Source organism: Acomys minous (genome assembly GCF_964271855.1).
Source record: "Acomys minous genome assembly, chromosome: 5".
Taxonomy (NCBI): domain Eukaryota; kingdom Metazoa; phylum Chordata; class Mammalia; order Rodentia; family Muridae; genus Acomys; species Acomys minous.
This window is the reverse complement of record NC_140494.1, coordinates 125300713-125314805: the sequence shown is the minus strand read 5'-3', so window position 1 is coordinate 125314805 and position 14093 is coordinate 125300713. Positions and strand designations below refer to the sequence as shown.

Below are 14093 nucleotides of genomic sequence, written 5' to 3'. Positions count from 1 at the left end.
CCTTCCTCGTGTGTCTTGTTTGGTCTGTCTGCTTTGATGCTAGTAGCTGATACCCTTAAATAAGTCAATAAATGGCATATTGGTTACAGATGACCATAAGTCTATCTTCTAACTAGAATTCAATATTAGTTTAGTTAGAGCAAGTATTCTATCGTAGGAATGAAACTATATTTGAATTTGATCTATACATGAGTGAGCGTGCAGGTGTATGTCCAAGTGGAAGTACAAAAGATGTTGGTTGTCTTCATCTGTGGCTCTGTCTTACTGCCTGAGACATGGTCCCTCGCTGCACCTGGAGCTTGTCTTTTGGCAGAGCTAGTTGGCTAGAAGGCACTAGGCATCTGCCTGACTCCATCCCTCCTCCCCAGTGCTGAGGGAAAGACAGGCATGCGCAGCCTTGCACAGCTCTTTTTTTGTTGTTGTTGTTGTTGGTTGGTTTGGTTTCGGTTTGAGTTTTTGTTTGTTGTTTGGTTGACTGGTTTTGGTTTTTCAGGACAGGGTGACTCTGGGTAACCCTGACTGTCCCTGAACTCACTCTGTAGACCAGGCTGCTCAAACTCAGAGATTTGCCTGCCTCTTCTTCCCAAGTGCTGGGATTAAAAGCGTGTGCCACCACCAATCACACCCAGCCTTTTGGTGGACACTGAGGATTCAAACTGGTCCTTATGTTTACAGAGCAAGTGTTTGTACCCACTGAGCCATCCCCCAAGTCCCATAATCCTATTATTTTTTTAAAATTTTATGCCCTTAAAATTATTACTCTAGTGGTGGCACACGCCTTTAATCCCAGCACTTGTGAGGCAGAGGCAAGTGGATCCCTGTGATCCACAGGCCAGCCTGGTCTACAAAGTTCAGGACAGCCAGGATAACACAGAGAAACCCTGTCTCAAAAAACAAAAACAAAAAAACAAACAAAAAATTATTACTCTAAGTAAGGTTTCTTAGATCTCAGGCTGCCAAAAAAGAACAGCTTCTGTTTTGGACAGAGTTACTTGCCAGTGTCTAGAGGGCAAGGATCTGGGGAATCCTTTATCTGGCAGGATAAATACTCACCTGGGTTTGGAGTGACGTTGCCTTATGTTTCTTCCATGCCCAAGACGAGCTTACCGATGTTCAGAAGTCAGCAGTTTGCTGTGAAAAGAAGATTCAGTGACTTCCTGGGTCTTTATGAGAAGCTTTCGGAGAAGCACGCTCAGCACGGCTTCATCGTCCCTCCTCCACCCGAGAAGAGCCTGATAGGTAAGCCGTGCTCCGCAGTTCACCACGGTTCTCACGCATGGGGACTGGAGAGCCAGCCAGCCTACTTTTATATCCTTTTTCCTTGGGTGCTAGAGGTGGCTCTGGTGTTAGCCTTCAGTTTGGTAGTGTTTGTTTCCTTTTGGCAAGTCTTACTATCCCCCAGGTGACCTCAGACTCACTGGATAGCCTGGGCTGGCCTCCAAATGAGTGCTAGACTCACAGGCATCCACCACCACAACCAGGGAAGAAGGAAGTGTCCTGGGTGTCCTTCCCATGCCTTTAAATACAAGGCCTGCCTCAGCATACACTCTACCACTAAGCTACACCCTCAGTCTCAGGACTCTTTATGTTTGTTGGTTGGTTGGTTTTGTTTTGTTTTGTTTTAATTTTCGAGACAAGGTTTCTCTGTATAATAGCCCCGGCTGTCCTGGAGTCTGTAGACCAGGCTGGCCTCGGACTTGGCCACCACACCCGGCCCAATCTCAGGACTCTTAATGATTGCTCTTCCTGCCAGATTGGAATTGCACTGGGGACTAGGGGAGGAGCCTTCTTATTGCCATCAAGTCATTGTTAGTCTATACTTAGAATCTCAGAGCATTTCTTCCATTATTATTTTATTTTATTTTTTATTTTTATTTTTTTTATTATTTATTTATCTTTTTTTTTTTTTGGTTTTTTTTTTTTTTTTTTTTTTGGTTTTTCGAGACAGAGTCTCTCTGTGTAGCCTTGACTGTCCTGGACTCACTTTGTAGACCAGGCTGGCCTCGAACTCACAGCGATCCGCCTGCTTCTGCCTCCCGAGTGCTGGGATTAAAGGCGTGCGTCACCACACCCGGCTTATTTTATTTTTAACTTTATGTGTCTGGGGTTTTGCCTGCCTACATGTATGTGAACCACGTGTGTGCTGGGTGCCTAAGGAATAGAGAAGAGGCTGTCGAATCCCTTGGAACTAGAGCTGTGAGCTACCATGTGGGTGCTAGAAGAGCAGCCAGTACTCATAACCACTGAGGCAGCACTCCAGACCCCCCACCCCTGGGACTCACTGTGTACAACAGGCTGGCCTCGAACTAACAGAGATGGATTCCTTGTATGTGCCCCCACACCCAGTATTAATTTTTTTTTTTAATTTTTTGGTTTTTCGAGACAGGGTTTCTCTGTGTAGTCTTGGCTGTCCTGGACTCGCTTTTTAGACCAGGCTGGCCTCGAACTCACGGGGATCTGCCTGCCTCTGCCTCCCGAGTACTGGGATTAAAGGCGTGCCACCACCACCCGGCTTATGATTTTTTTTTTAAATAACAATATACATTCTAAGTCCCATTTCACTGCCCCCAGCATGTACAGAACTCATGCAGACTTAATTAGATGGGGCTGTGTAGAGCTGTCCTGTGGCCTTTCATTTGGATGACTTTATAAAATGTAGATTTTTTCCTTTTTACTGTTTCTGGTTATTTTGTTTCTTAAACTCCACTCTAGGAATGACAAAAGTGAAAGTTGGGAAGGAAGATTCTTCTTCTGCAGAATTTCTTGAAAAACGGAGGGCTGCTTTGGAAAGGTGGGTGCTGACGACCTGTTTTCAGTCACTTTGCTGTGGTAGAGGACATGAACTGAAGTGAGTGACAGCCACATCTCCCTCTTCCTGCTGACTTTCCCTAAGGTCTTACCTTCCCACCTGAGTCATACACCATCGCTTTCTGCTCCGTCCCCACTGACCCATCACATCTCCTTCTTGCATAACCTAGTGAATGTTCTGGGGTCTTTCTGATGAGTCAGTTTTCTATATTTTAGAAATGTGAAAAACATGAAGTTTTGAATACTTACAAGCAGAGATTTGCTTAAGTGCCTTATTCAAGGATATTTTATTTTATTTTATTTATTTATTTTGGTTTTTCAAGACAGGGTTTCTCTGTGTAGCCTTGGCTGTCCTGGACTCACTTTGTAGACCAGGCTGGCCTCGAACTCAAAGTGACCCGCCTGCACCTGCCTCCCGAGTGCTGGGATTAAAGGCATGCGCCATCCTGCCTGGCTTGAGGACATTTTAAATAGTAAAAGACACAAGTACCTGACAGCATTGTGCAACACCCCAAACCTTTAGACTCCTAACCAGAACTGGGAGGTGGTGGTACACTCCTTTAGTCCCAGCACTGGGGAGACAGAAGCTAGCTGATCTTTCAGTTCAAGGCCAGCCTGGTCTACAGAGCTAGTTCCAGGACAGCCAGAGCTACACAGAGAAACTCTGTCTTGAAACAAAACAAGAAAATAGAGTCCTAACCAGTTGGTGATTTTCATCTTTTAGGTATCTTCAAAGAATTGTGAACCACCCTACCATGTTACAAGACCCAGATGTCAGGGAGTTTTTGGAAAAAGAAGAGGTTAGTGTTACACAAAGCTCAACTTCATCATCTTTGTCTTCCCTAAATGAAACAAACTGGTTTATTTGGTAAACACAGCCATATAGCAAAAGGGCTGACTGAAGTGCACAGGTTTTTGTTGGTTTTCTTTTTGTTTTGTTTTTTGAGACAAGGTTTCTCTGTGTAGCCTTGGCTGTCCTGCACTCACTTTGTAGACCAGGCTGGCCTCGAACTGCTGCTATGTTTTTGTTTTTAATTAAAAAAAAATTTTGTTGCTGTAATGAAAATGAGATTATTGTAATGAGATTTTTTTTTTTCTTCCAAAATGTTTTTGGTTTTTGGTTTTTGGTTTTAGATTTCAAGACAGGGTTTCTCTGTGTAGCCTTGCCTGTCCTTAAGTCCTTTACTTCTACCTCTGGATGTTTCTAATCTATTTTCCTCACTCTAACCCTAGAGTGGGGTCTGTCTTTGGGGTCTGTCCTGTGCTGTAAAATGCTTGGCACATGAGTAACCTCTGCCCACTAGATGCCAGCAGCGTTCCCTCCCAGCTGGACCGACCATCTTCCCCAGTGCTGTCACATGTCCCTCTGGAGCAGAATGCTCTCAACCTGAGAAGTGCTGCATGAACTCCTCAGCACCCGAGACACTGTAACAGTTTTACTGTGTTAGAATCCACTCCTGTCCTTAGACATTCCTTCACTGGGGAAACTGAAGCTGTGAGTCCCCTCCTGTGCAGAGTACAGGGTCCTTTGACTCCCTACATAGCCCTGCCGGTGCTGGGATTTCATGCCCTGCAGGCGCCTCTGACGCTAACAAAGGAATTCAGTGCTCTGCAGGGGAAAGTACTTGCCCTAGATTCCTGCTGACCTGAGTTAGAAAGGAGAAAGCTGACTCACACACAGCGCTTCCCTCTGACCTCTGTATGTGTGCTGCGGTGCATGCATACACACAAAATAATTTTTTTAAAGATTTATTTATTATGTATACAGTGTTCTGCCTCCATGACAGAAGAAGGCATTAGATCACACTATAGATGGTTGAGAGCCACCATGTGGGTGCTAGGATTTGAACTCAGGACCTCTGGAAGAGCAGTCAGTGCTCTTAACCTCTAAGCCATCTTTCTAGCCCACAAAATAATTTTTAAAATGTTAAAAAATAATTTTTTTTTAAAGGATGGCCTGGGTTTTAAGTAGTTCACACCTGGGTGGGCAGACAGTCTTGGTGTGAGGTCGCCTGACCGCACAACACTCAGTCTACTTTCTCTGAATAATATAAAAGATGAACTTTTGGTTGATTCTTACTGACACGTGCTTTGGTTTTGCTTGTGTACATATTAGTTTTAGATTACTGTAACTGCCTTAGAACAAAGCAGTTTAGAGTCAAGTAACTTGTTAACAGGTTTTGGGCTTGCCATCTGGTGGGTACCAATTCTTCTGAACCTGAAATAGGAGCAGCAGATAACTGCCATCCCCGCCTTCTTGGTCTTGTAGCTACCGCGCGCTGTGGGTACGCAGGCTTTGAGCAGTGCTGGTCTCCTTAAGATGTTCAACAAGGCTACAGACGCAGTCAGCAAAATGACCATCAAGATGAATGAATCAGACATTGTGAGTAGCCCTGAGAAGTCCTGACATTTCTGAGATCACTTTCTTTTTAATTTAAAAAACAAAACAAACAAAAACAACCCTTGGGGATAAAAAAGATTCTAAAGAAAGCTGCTGCCTGCACGCTGTTGAACATTTTCAAGCCAGCTGTGGGCCGTGTGTTTCCAGTGGTTCGAGGAAAAGCTCCAGGAGGTGGAGTGTGAGGAACAGCGCCTCCGGAAGCTGCACGCTGTGGTGGAGACTCTAGTCAACCATAGGAAAGGTAACTGCTCGCCCGGACACAGCGGCCTGTGGTGGGCTGGAGGTGAGAGGCACGCTGTCCTCAGCCCACCTGTCGCATGATGTTCTGATTAGCAAGACATGCCCTGGTCTCCTGGCAAGAAACATGGCTCAAACCGCTGTGGGCAGGGGGTGGAGGAGGCTGCCTGGGTACACTCTGCTTCTGGTGATGGAAGTCGAGGCTTATGTTCATGGTCAAACGAGCACAGTATAAACACAGAGAAGCCGTCTGTGTCTTCTTCCCTCCCCTTTAGTGAGCTTGCTTAATTGGGAACTGGTGAAAGTTTCCAAATTTGAAAGCTTTCCTTCTGTGTCTTAAACATACTGCTAGCAGAAATCTAAAAGACATTAGTGCCAGTGTAAGGGCTGGCAAGCTATGGCATGGCCGAGAGGACAGACTTGGCCTTGGACCCTGTTGCTAGGAGAAGAGTACGCTGCAGACAGTGTGTGGCCTGCAGAGCCTAAGGTACTGACTGGCCCCGTACAGAAAGTTTGCTACTCTAGAAAGTGGGAGTGTGTGTGTGTGTGTGTGTGTGTGTGTGTGTGTGTGTGTGTGTGTGTGTGTGAGAGATTCGATGCATATAGGCGACAGTTCATGAGCTTCAACATAATCCCTTGGCCTGGTGACATGAGCTAGTGAAGCACTGGAGCTGCGTCCCGCAGGTGGCCAGACTGGTCACATGTAGACAACAAGAGCTTTTGCCTCCCAATCTTGGGACCAGCTGAGGCTACTTTCCCTTCAGTTTGAGTTTGGAGAGTGGGTTCCAGAGGCCTCAGGTGTCAGGTATACTATGGGGGGTCAACCTTTCCCGAGAGGTCAGAAGCCTCGCTGTCTTTGCCTCCTTCTAGAGCTAGCGCTGAACACAGCCCAGTTTGCCAAGAGTCTAGCCATGCTTGGGAGCTCTGAGGACAACACAGCGCTGTCTCGAGCACTCTCCCAACTGGCTGAGGTAGAGGAAAAGATTGAGCAGCTCCATCAGGAACAGGCCAGCAATGACTTCTTCCTCCTCGCTGAACTCCTGAGTGACTACATCCGCCTCCTGGCCATCGTCCGAGTAAGCCTCACTTCCTTTCCCCTGCAGCGTCCTCTGCTGTTCACTTCCTAAGAAAAGGTTATCCCACTTCAGCTTCAGAAAGACCCTCTAGACCCCGCACCCGCCCAAAGGAGCCAGGGACCTCTAGCTACCCTGAGGCCCACAGCAGCCCACGCTTGGATTTCCAAGTTGGCCCCTTGCTGTTGAGTACAGTGCTCTGTGTGCGCCTTTCTCCAAGCAAGGCTTATTACAGACTGCTGCTTGGCCCCCTGGAGCAGTGACTCTTCGAGTCCTTTGGTCTTTGCCCTGATAAGAGCTCTTGCTGGCTTCCACTTGTCTTTCCAGTGTGAGTAGTCAGGTAATGACACAGAACTGGCTTGGTGTTGCATGGAGGAGTGTGCCGAGAGAGCTTGTCACCAGGGCCCTCCTTGTGCTGTGCTAACTACACTGGTAGCAACACTGCACGCTGCTCCTCTGGTCAGACACCTCACTCCTCTTGGTGACTAGGGTGGTCTGTTTCCAGAGCTCTCATATCAGTTAAGGCAGCTTGACTGGGCAGTATTAGCTCTTGCATGGCCTCCTTGATAAAGGAAGAAACCAAGAGGAAGCTGGCACCTGCACCGTAAGGAATGATTCTGCACCATATCAGGCTGCATGAGCCCTACTCCTCTCCGCCCACTGGGGAGCTTCTGTGCTGTGTCAAGGGCTGAGCTGCCCCTGGGTTCTCACTTCCGTGCAGTCACAGATGCTGAATGTAGCTGGGAGCTGATCCTGGCCTTCGGCTAACTCCAGAGAAATGAGAAAAAGAGCTGCTGTGGGGATTCTTTTTTTTGTTTTTCGAGACAGGGTTTCTCTGTGTAGCCTTGGCTGTCCTGGACTCACTTTGTAGACCAGGCCGTCCTCGAACTCACAGTGATCTGCCCGCCTCTGCCTCCCGAGTGCTGGGATTAAAGGCGTGCGCCACCACGCCCGGCTTTGCTGTGGGGATTCTTAGAGCCAAGTAGACCACTCAGGCTGGAGAGCTACTAGGGAAGGGCTGTCTGGGGGAAACTTTCTGTGAGGAGCATTGTTTTGGGTTGGGGCTGAGGTTCCCGAGAGAGCACGGCTTTTGGATGTGACTCCACACAAGGTGAGCCTGTGTGAACAGGACAAAGAGAAGCTGAGCCTGGCTCTCCATGGGCTGGAGCAGCAACCTGAGAGCACAGAGCTATGAGCGGCTCTTTTCTCAGGAAGCCTGTGCCGCCCCATCACGTAGAATGGAGAGATGAGCAAAGGCTTTTTTTGTGTCCTTCCCTGAAGCCCTGCTAACCCAAAGGGATAGGCTTAAGCCTTTCCTGGATAAAGAGCTGCCCTGTACTTGAACTTTTGACAGTGAGGTGCTAAGAAATTTCAGGAGCCAGGTATGGAAACACTTGCCTCTAATCCCAGCAGCTGGGAGGCTGAGGCAAGAGGATCATGGTAAATTCTAGGCCAGGCTGTGCTACATAGTGAGTTCACTAGATGCATAGTGAAACCTGTTTTGAGAACAGCAGCAGGGCTAGGAAAGTGAATCCAGGGCACTGCACTCTGCATTCACCAGGGTTATGTTTTTGCCCCAAGCTGTCCTGAGGACGCCTAGGAGATATCCTGGGGCCCTGAGTAGGGAATGAGGAGCAAATACACAAGGCAAGGAGGCTAGCCCAGTACTGTGCTCTGATGTGGGAGGCTAGCCCCAGTACTGTGCTCTGATGTGGGAGGCTAGCCCAGTACTGTGCTCTGATGTGGGAGGCTAGCCCAGTACTGTGCTCTGATGTGGGAGGCTAGCCCAGTACTGTGCTCTGATGTGGGAGGCTAGCCCCAGTACTGTGCTCTGATGTGGGAGGCTAGCCCCAGTACTGTGCTCTGATGTGGGAGGCTAGCCCAGTACTGTGCATGATGTGGGAGGCTAGCCCAGTACTGTGCTCTGATGTGGGAGGCTAGCCCAGTACTGTGCTCTGATGTGGGAGGCTAGCCCAGTACTGTGCTCTGATGTGGGAGGCTAGCCCAGTACTGTGCTCTGATGTGGGAGGCTAGCCCAGTACTGTGCTCTGATGTGGGAGGCTAGCCCAGTACTGTGCTCTGATGTGGGAGGCTAGCCCCAGTACTGTGCTCTGATGTGGGAGGCTAGCCCCAGTACTGTGCTCTGATGTGGGAGGCTAGCCCAGTACTGTGCTCTGATGTGGGAGGCTAGCCCAGTACTGTGCTCTGATGTGGGAGGCTAGCCCAGTACTGTGCTCTGATGTGGGAGGCTAGCCCAGTACTGTGCTCTGATGTGGGAGGCTAGCCCCAGTACTGTGCTCTGATGTGGGAGGCTAGCCCCAGTACTGTGCTCTGATGTGGGAGGCTAGCCCCAGTACTGTGCTCTGATGTGGGAGGCTAGCCCAGTACTGTGCTCTGATGTGGGAGGCTAGCCCAGTACTGTGCTCTGATGTGGGAGGCTAGCCCAGTACTGTGCTCTGATGTGGGAGGCTAGCCCAGTACTGTGCTCTGATGTGGGAGGCTAGCCCAGTACTGTGCTCTGATGTGGGAGGCTAGCCCAGTACTGTGCTCTGATGTGGGAGGCTAGCCCAGTACTGTGCTCTGATGTGGGAGGCTAGCCCAGTACTGTGCTCTGATGTGGGAGGCTAGCCCAGTACTGTGCTCTGATGTGGGAGGCTAGCCCCAGTACTGTGCTCTGATGTGGGAGGCTAGCCCCAGTACTGTGCTCTGATGTGGGAGGCTAGCCCAGTACTGTGCTCTGATGTGGGAGGCTAGCCCAGTACTGTGCTCTGATGTGGGAGGCTAGCCCAGTACTGTGCTCTGATGTGGGAGGCTAGCCCAGTACTGTGCTCTGATGTGGGAGGCTAGCCCCAGTACTGTGCTCTGATGTGGGAGGCTAGCCCCAGTACTGTGCTCTGATGTGGGAGGCTAGCCCCAGTACTGTGCTCTGATGTGGGAGGCTAGCCCAGTACTGTGCTCTGATGTGGGAGGCTAGCCCAGTACTGTGCTCTGATGTGGGAGGCTAGCCCAGTACTGTGCTCTGATGTGGGAGGCTAGCCCAGTACTGTGCTCTGATGTGGGAGGCTAGCCCAGTACTGTGCTCTGATGTGGGAGGCTAGCCCAGTACTGTGCTCTGATGTGGGAGGCTAGCCCAGTACTGTGCTCTGATGTGGGAGGCTAGCCCAGTACTGTGCTCTGATGTGGGAGGCTAGCCCAGTACTGTGCTCTGATGTGCGCGGCCTTTGATGCCTGCAGAGTGAGCGGGAGGAGAGGTGGGGAGGCAGCTGCCCTTCTTTGAAACTGCTAACTCTGTTCAGAAGACTAGAAACAGGAAGCAAATAACGACCTTTGGAGAGCTGCTTCAGGCCTTGCTAGCCTAGAGCAGGTGAGTGAGTGAGTGAGGTGAAGGCAGTAAATAGGTCGTGTAACCATTTTAAGAGCTGATATAAAGACTCCTTAAGCTGCCAGCGTGGTGCCTCATGCCAGGAATGCCAGCACTTGAGAGACTGAGGGACGAGCACCGGAGTTCAAGGTCATCCTCAGATGACCTCGTAATGAGAGCCGGCCTGCCTGGCTTACCTGAGACCTTGTCTTAAAAGAAACAAAACCAACATTCTCTTACCAAGCCTGTTGTTTGTGTCAGTTTGAAAGGCTGCGTCCTTGCTGCAGACGTAGAGCTCCAGGGTTGGGCAAGGCCTGTGAAGTTTGGTGCCTGCCTATTTCCCCAGTACGCTGGATATGTGTGAACATGGCCTGTAATCGCTAACACCATGCTGGCTTTTCCAGGCTATGTTCCTTAAGAGTTGGACGATATGGTTCACTTCTACTGTATTCTTAGCTCCTTACACGTGGCACACTCAGGGAACACATGTAAACTCTTGGTCTCACTTGGCTGAGCTAGGCAGTTTAGAACTTATTCAAGTCAGATATTGGCATCAGGCCACCCTCTGTGCTCCGGTCACCAGCCCTGGGGGTAGCATGGCGCTGGCCCACTGGAAGCTTGAGGAGGACCTGACGCAAGCTTATGCTTTTAGACATTAAATGCCCCACTGGGCACAACGGTGGCTGCGAACCTGCCCTTGCTCAGTGCTCCTCTGGCACAGCTGCTGGGAGATCCTCCTCCTAAGGCAGAGTCAGCCAGGGTTCCTGAGAAGCTAGCTGTGCTCCTCCCAACTGCCCTCCCCCACAGGCCGCCTTCGACCAGCGCATGAAGACATGGCAGCGCTGGCAGGATGCTCAAGCCACGCTGCAGAAGAAGCGGGAGTCCGAGGCTCGGCTGCTGTGGGCCAACAAGCCTGACAAACTGCAGCAGGCTAAGGATGAGATCACAGAGGTGAGCTCCCTGCCCGAGTTAGCCCGGCGTGAGTACACTGCTGCTTCCTCTGCAAACACTGTTCCCATCCTGACCAACAGACAAGAGAGCTAACTGAAGTGCCAGCATTGATGGGCCGGCAGCTGAGAATGACTTCAGGGTAGCCTTGAGGCCTGGCTCTCCACCAGACTGCTTTATTTTTTAATTATTTTTTCATATTTATGGGTGTTTTGCCTGCATGTATGTCTGTGCGCTATGTACATGCCTAGTACCTGAAAAGGCCAGAGGAGGGTGTTAATTACCTAGACACTCGGTGAGCCACCGTGTGGATGCTGGGATTTGAGCCTGCGTCATCTGAAGGAGCAGCCAGGGCTCTTAACCCTGGGGTATCTAGCTCCTTGTATGAATCTTTGAAAAGCTACCTAGGTGATTCAGACTAAGGAAAGAGTTAACCCAAGTTTTCTGGGCCTTGAGCCCTGCTTATGAGTCCCTGAACCAGGAGTTGTTATGGTGCCAGAGTGTGCTCAAAAGCCAGGCTTGCCTCCACCCAGCCTCCCAGTGGCCTGCAGGCCTGTGGTCTACGATGCTGAATCCCTTAGGTATCTCATGCCTCCCAAAGGACCCATTGATTACACCATGATGTTAAATGACACTGCCCAGCACCGTGTTTGTCAGCGATGCTAGAGCTTAAGCCCAGTCTCCCACACACTGGCCAAGCACTGTGCTACTGAGCGGACCCAGACCTCAGGCAGCCTTTCTTTCCTCTTCCCAGTGGGAGTCTCGGGTGACTCAGTACGAAAGGGACTTTGAAAGGATTTCAACAGTTGTCCGAAAAGAAGTGACACGGTTTGAGGTGAGATAGAACATGTGTGACCTTGTGTGTCCATGTGTGTCTGCACTCTGTGCTAGTTCCTGAAGCGTAGCTGCCTTAACATTTGCTGCTGGACCAAAGCAATTAGACACCAAGCTAAGCCAGTAGCTGCCGTGTGTCCACTCTCTTCCGCCCCACCCTGCCCTCTCAGAAGGCTTGCAGAGCTTCGGCAGGGGCCCTTCGGCTGGAACCCGCAGCTGTTTAAGCTGCTGGCTCTACTTTCCAAGGCTGTGCTTGACCTTGGTCAGCAGTAAACACCACCGTCCCACCAAAATGGGAAGGAACACCTGTCTGGGAGGTCAGTGTAGAATCCTGTCTCCTATAGAAAGAGAAATCCAAGGACTTCAAAACCCACGTGATCAAGTACCTGGAGACACTCCTACATTCCCAGCAGCAGGTATGTAGTTATGCGCAGCTCTGGTCCCCCAATTCCTACCCCACATGACAGCTGTCTGCTTGGGGCTCTGGTGAGTACACTCGGGGTCCCGCTTCTGAGGGAGGAGGCTTTGCTGTAGCTGATAATTGGAAAGGGGCCTTCAGTGCTCCACTTCAGTCCGGGCCCTCTGCTAGGCAAGAAGGAGCTCTGTTGCTCGCTTTACCCACTGAGCCGCCTCGCCTCCCACTGCTGCCATCGGGTTACAGTCCATGTTGAGGGACCTTCATCTCACCTTGCACTGCTAATGAGCTCCTTATCCCCTGGGTGCCCACCCTGTGGTACTGTCTACCCCTCTGGTTCCTGAGGCTCCAGTCAATCTGTGAAACAATGGTACCATTGTGAGGTGCCACAGAGCTGTGGTCTTCAGAGACTGTCTTTGAACTTGGGACAGGCACTGATGCCTCCTTAAGTCTAGAGGGAGGAGGAAGAGTCCACCTTTGCATCTGCCCCGCACGCACGCACGCGCACACACACACACGCACACCTTCCTCTTGAGTGGCTGTGCTGCATGGGTACGCTGCGGCACTGAACCTGCATCCCTCCCAAGCTAGCTCAGCCTCTGCCACTAGGTGGGGGTACTTGCTTACTGTCTCCCTACTTTTTTGCAGCTGGCAAAATACTGGGAAGCCTTCCTTCCTGAGGCAAAGGCCATCTCCTGAGGGACCAAGAACACCAGAGCCTACCTGCGTGACGCTGCCTTTTTATACACTGTCCTCCTCCCCTCATGGACCCCACCGACGCCCCTGCCTTGCTGGACTTAGCCCTTCCACCCTGCCCCCCACAAAAACTGTCGCCGCGTCCTCTAGCCAGTACTTCCTCTAGCTCCACATATATTTTCTTACCTAAGAGAATAGTTTCCTGCTTTAAGCAAAAGACCTACAATAGGTGGTGGAATTATAGGTTAGGGGTGGAGTGTTGATATAAATATATAAATACAAATGTATATTTTTCAGGATGTGGCTTAGGAACTGGGAATAACGTTTTCTGTTACTCCTGATGGTGCCATGAAAGATTATGTAATAAAATATTTGAAACTCAGGTCACAGGACTCGGCATGGTAGCACGTTGTGCTTTCTGGGAAGCAGGCGTAGAGCACGCATGACTGAGAAGGGCTGGTCTAGTAGGTTCCCCCCTTAGGCACTCGGCTGCCCTTCTGGGGACCAGTTCCTTCTCCGCCTGCTTCCTCTCCCTGCTCAGAGAGTGAGAAACTTCTCTAGAGTAAGAAGCTAACACTAACGCCTGTTCTGTAAAGGAGGCTCACTTGGTCTTCCAACCCTGCCTCCCTAGGCCTGAAGAGCTCCCTGCCCTATCTTTTGTTCTAATCCTTTTTACTTCCTGTCAAAACAGGTCCTCAGGCTGGAGGGAGGGCTGTATGCAGCAGCAGCTGGGCTCCTGCTTGCTTAGCATGTGAAGGGAGTGGGCCCAGTCCCCAGTACCACAGGTGGGAAGCCAGCCAGCTCATCTTCAGAGGTGTCCCTGTTCCTGTGGAGGAAGTGTTAAGGACTGGCTGCGTTGTCCCTCCAGACAGGGTAATCACGGAGTGCCTGAGCCATTCAAGGTTCTAAGAAGCTTTCCTGATGTGCCTGGAAGCGAGCACGCCCCCTAGAGCCTGAAGTGAGTGAGCACAACCAGGGGTGTTTAAACCAGCCTGGGTCTGGTCAGGGAGGTTGGAGTCTCAGACCACTACCCAGCTTCCCCTCAGCAACGCCTACAGCTGCCTCAGTGGTGCGAGCTTGAGAGGAGGCTCCTGGGGAGAGAAAAGAACGGAAAGCCCTGTTGTGGGGATCCTGCTTTCTAGCCCCACAACCTCCAAAGATTCCCCCACACAGGCTGTTGCTTGGGAACAGTGCTGATTGCTGCTTCTCACACTGGCACCAGGGGAGGTGCTAGTGCTGTGACTGCGATGTCAGCAGGCTAGCTGTAGAAAAGGTAGTCCGTCCCCAGCTGCGTCCCCAGGCCCTGTTACCGCCCTTGAT

The 14093-nt window shown here is 50.6% G+C and overlaps 1 protein-coding gene across 1 annotated transcript in view; it reads left to right on the top strand.

The window, feature by feature from the left end:
- Window positions 1-13155, top strand: part of SNX1 (sorting nexin 1) — a 36471-nt gene extending 23316 nt beyond the window's left edge. Inside the window, exons 6-15 of the mRNA XM_084781699.1 lie at window positions 1098-1239; window positions 2713-2791; window positions 3533-3608; window positions 5078-5191; window positions 5357-5450; window positions 6317-6522; window positions 10688-10831; window positions 11583-11663; window positions 12007-12078; window positions 12726-13155. Of these exons, the coding sequence (XP_084637825.1) occupies window positions 1098-1239; window positions 2713-2791; window positions 3533-3608; window positions 5078-5191; window positions 5357-5450; window positions 6317-6522; window positions 10688-10831; window positions 11583-11663; window positions 12007-12078; window positions 12726-12776 (1059 nt within the window). The 3' untranslated portion in view covers window positions 12777-13155. The remainder of the gene's footprint in view (window positions 1-1097; window positions 1240-2712; window positions 2792-3532; window positions 3609-5077; window positions 5192-5356; window positions 5451-6316; window positions 6523-10687; window positions 10832-11582; window positions 11664-12006; window positions 12079-12725) is intronic.
- The last annotated feature ends 938 nt before the right edge of the window (window positions 13156-14093 follow it).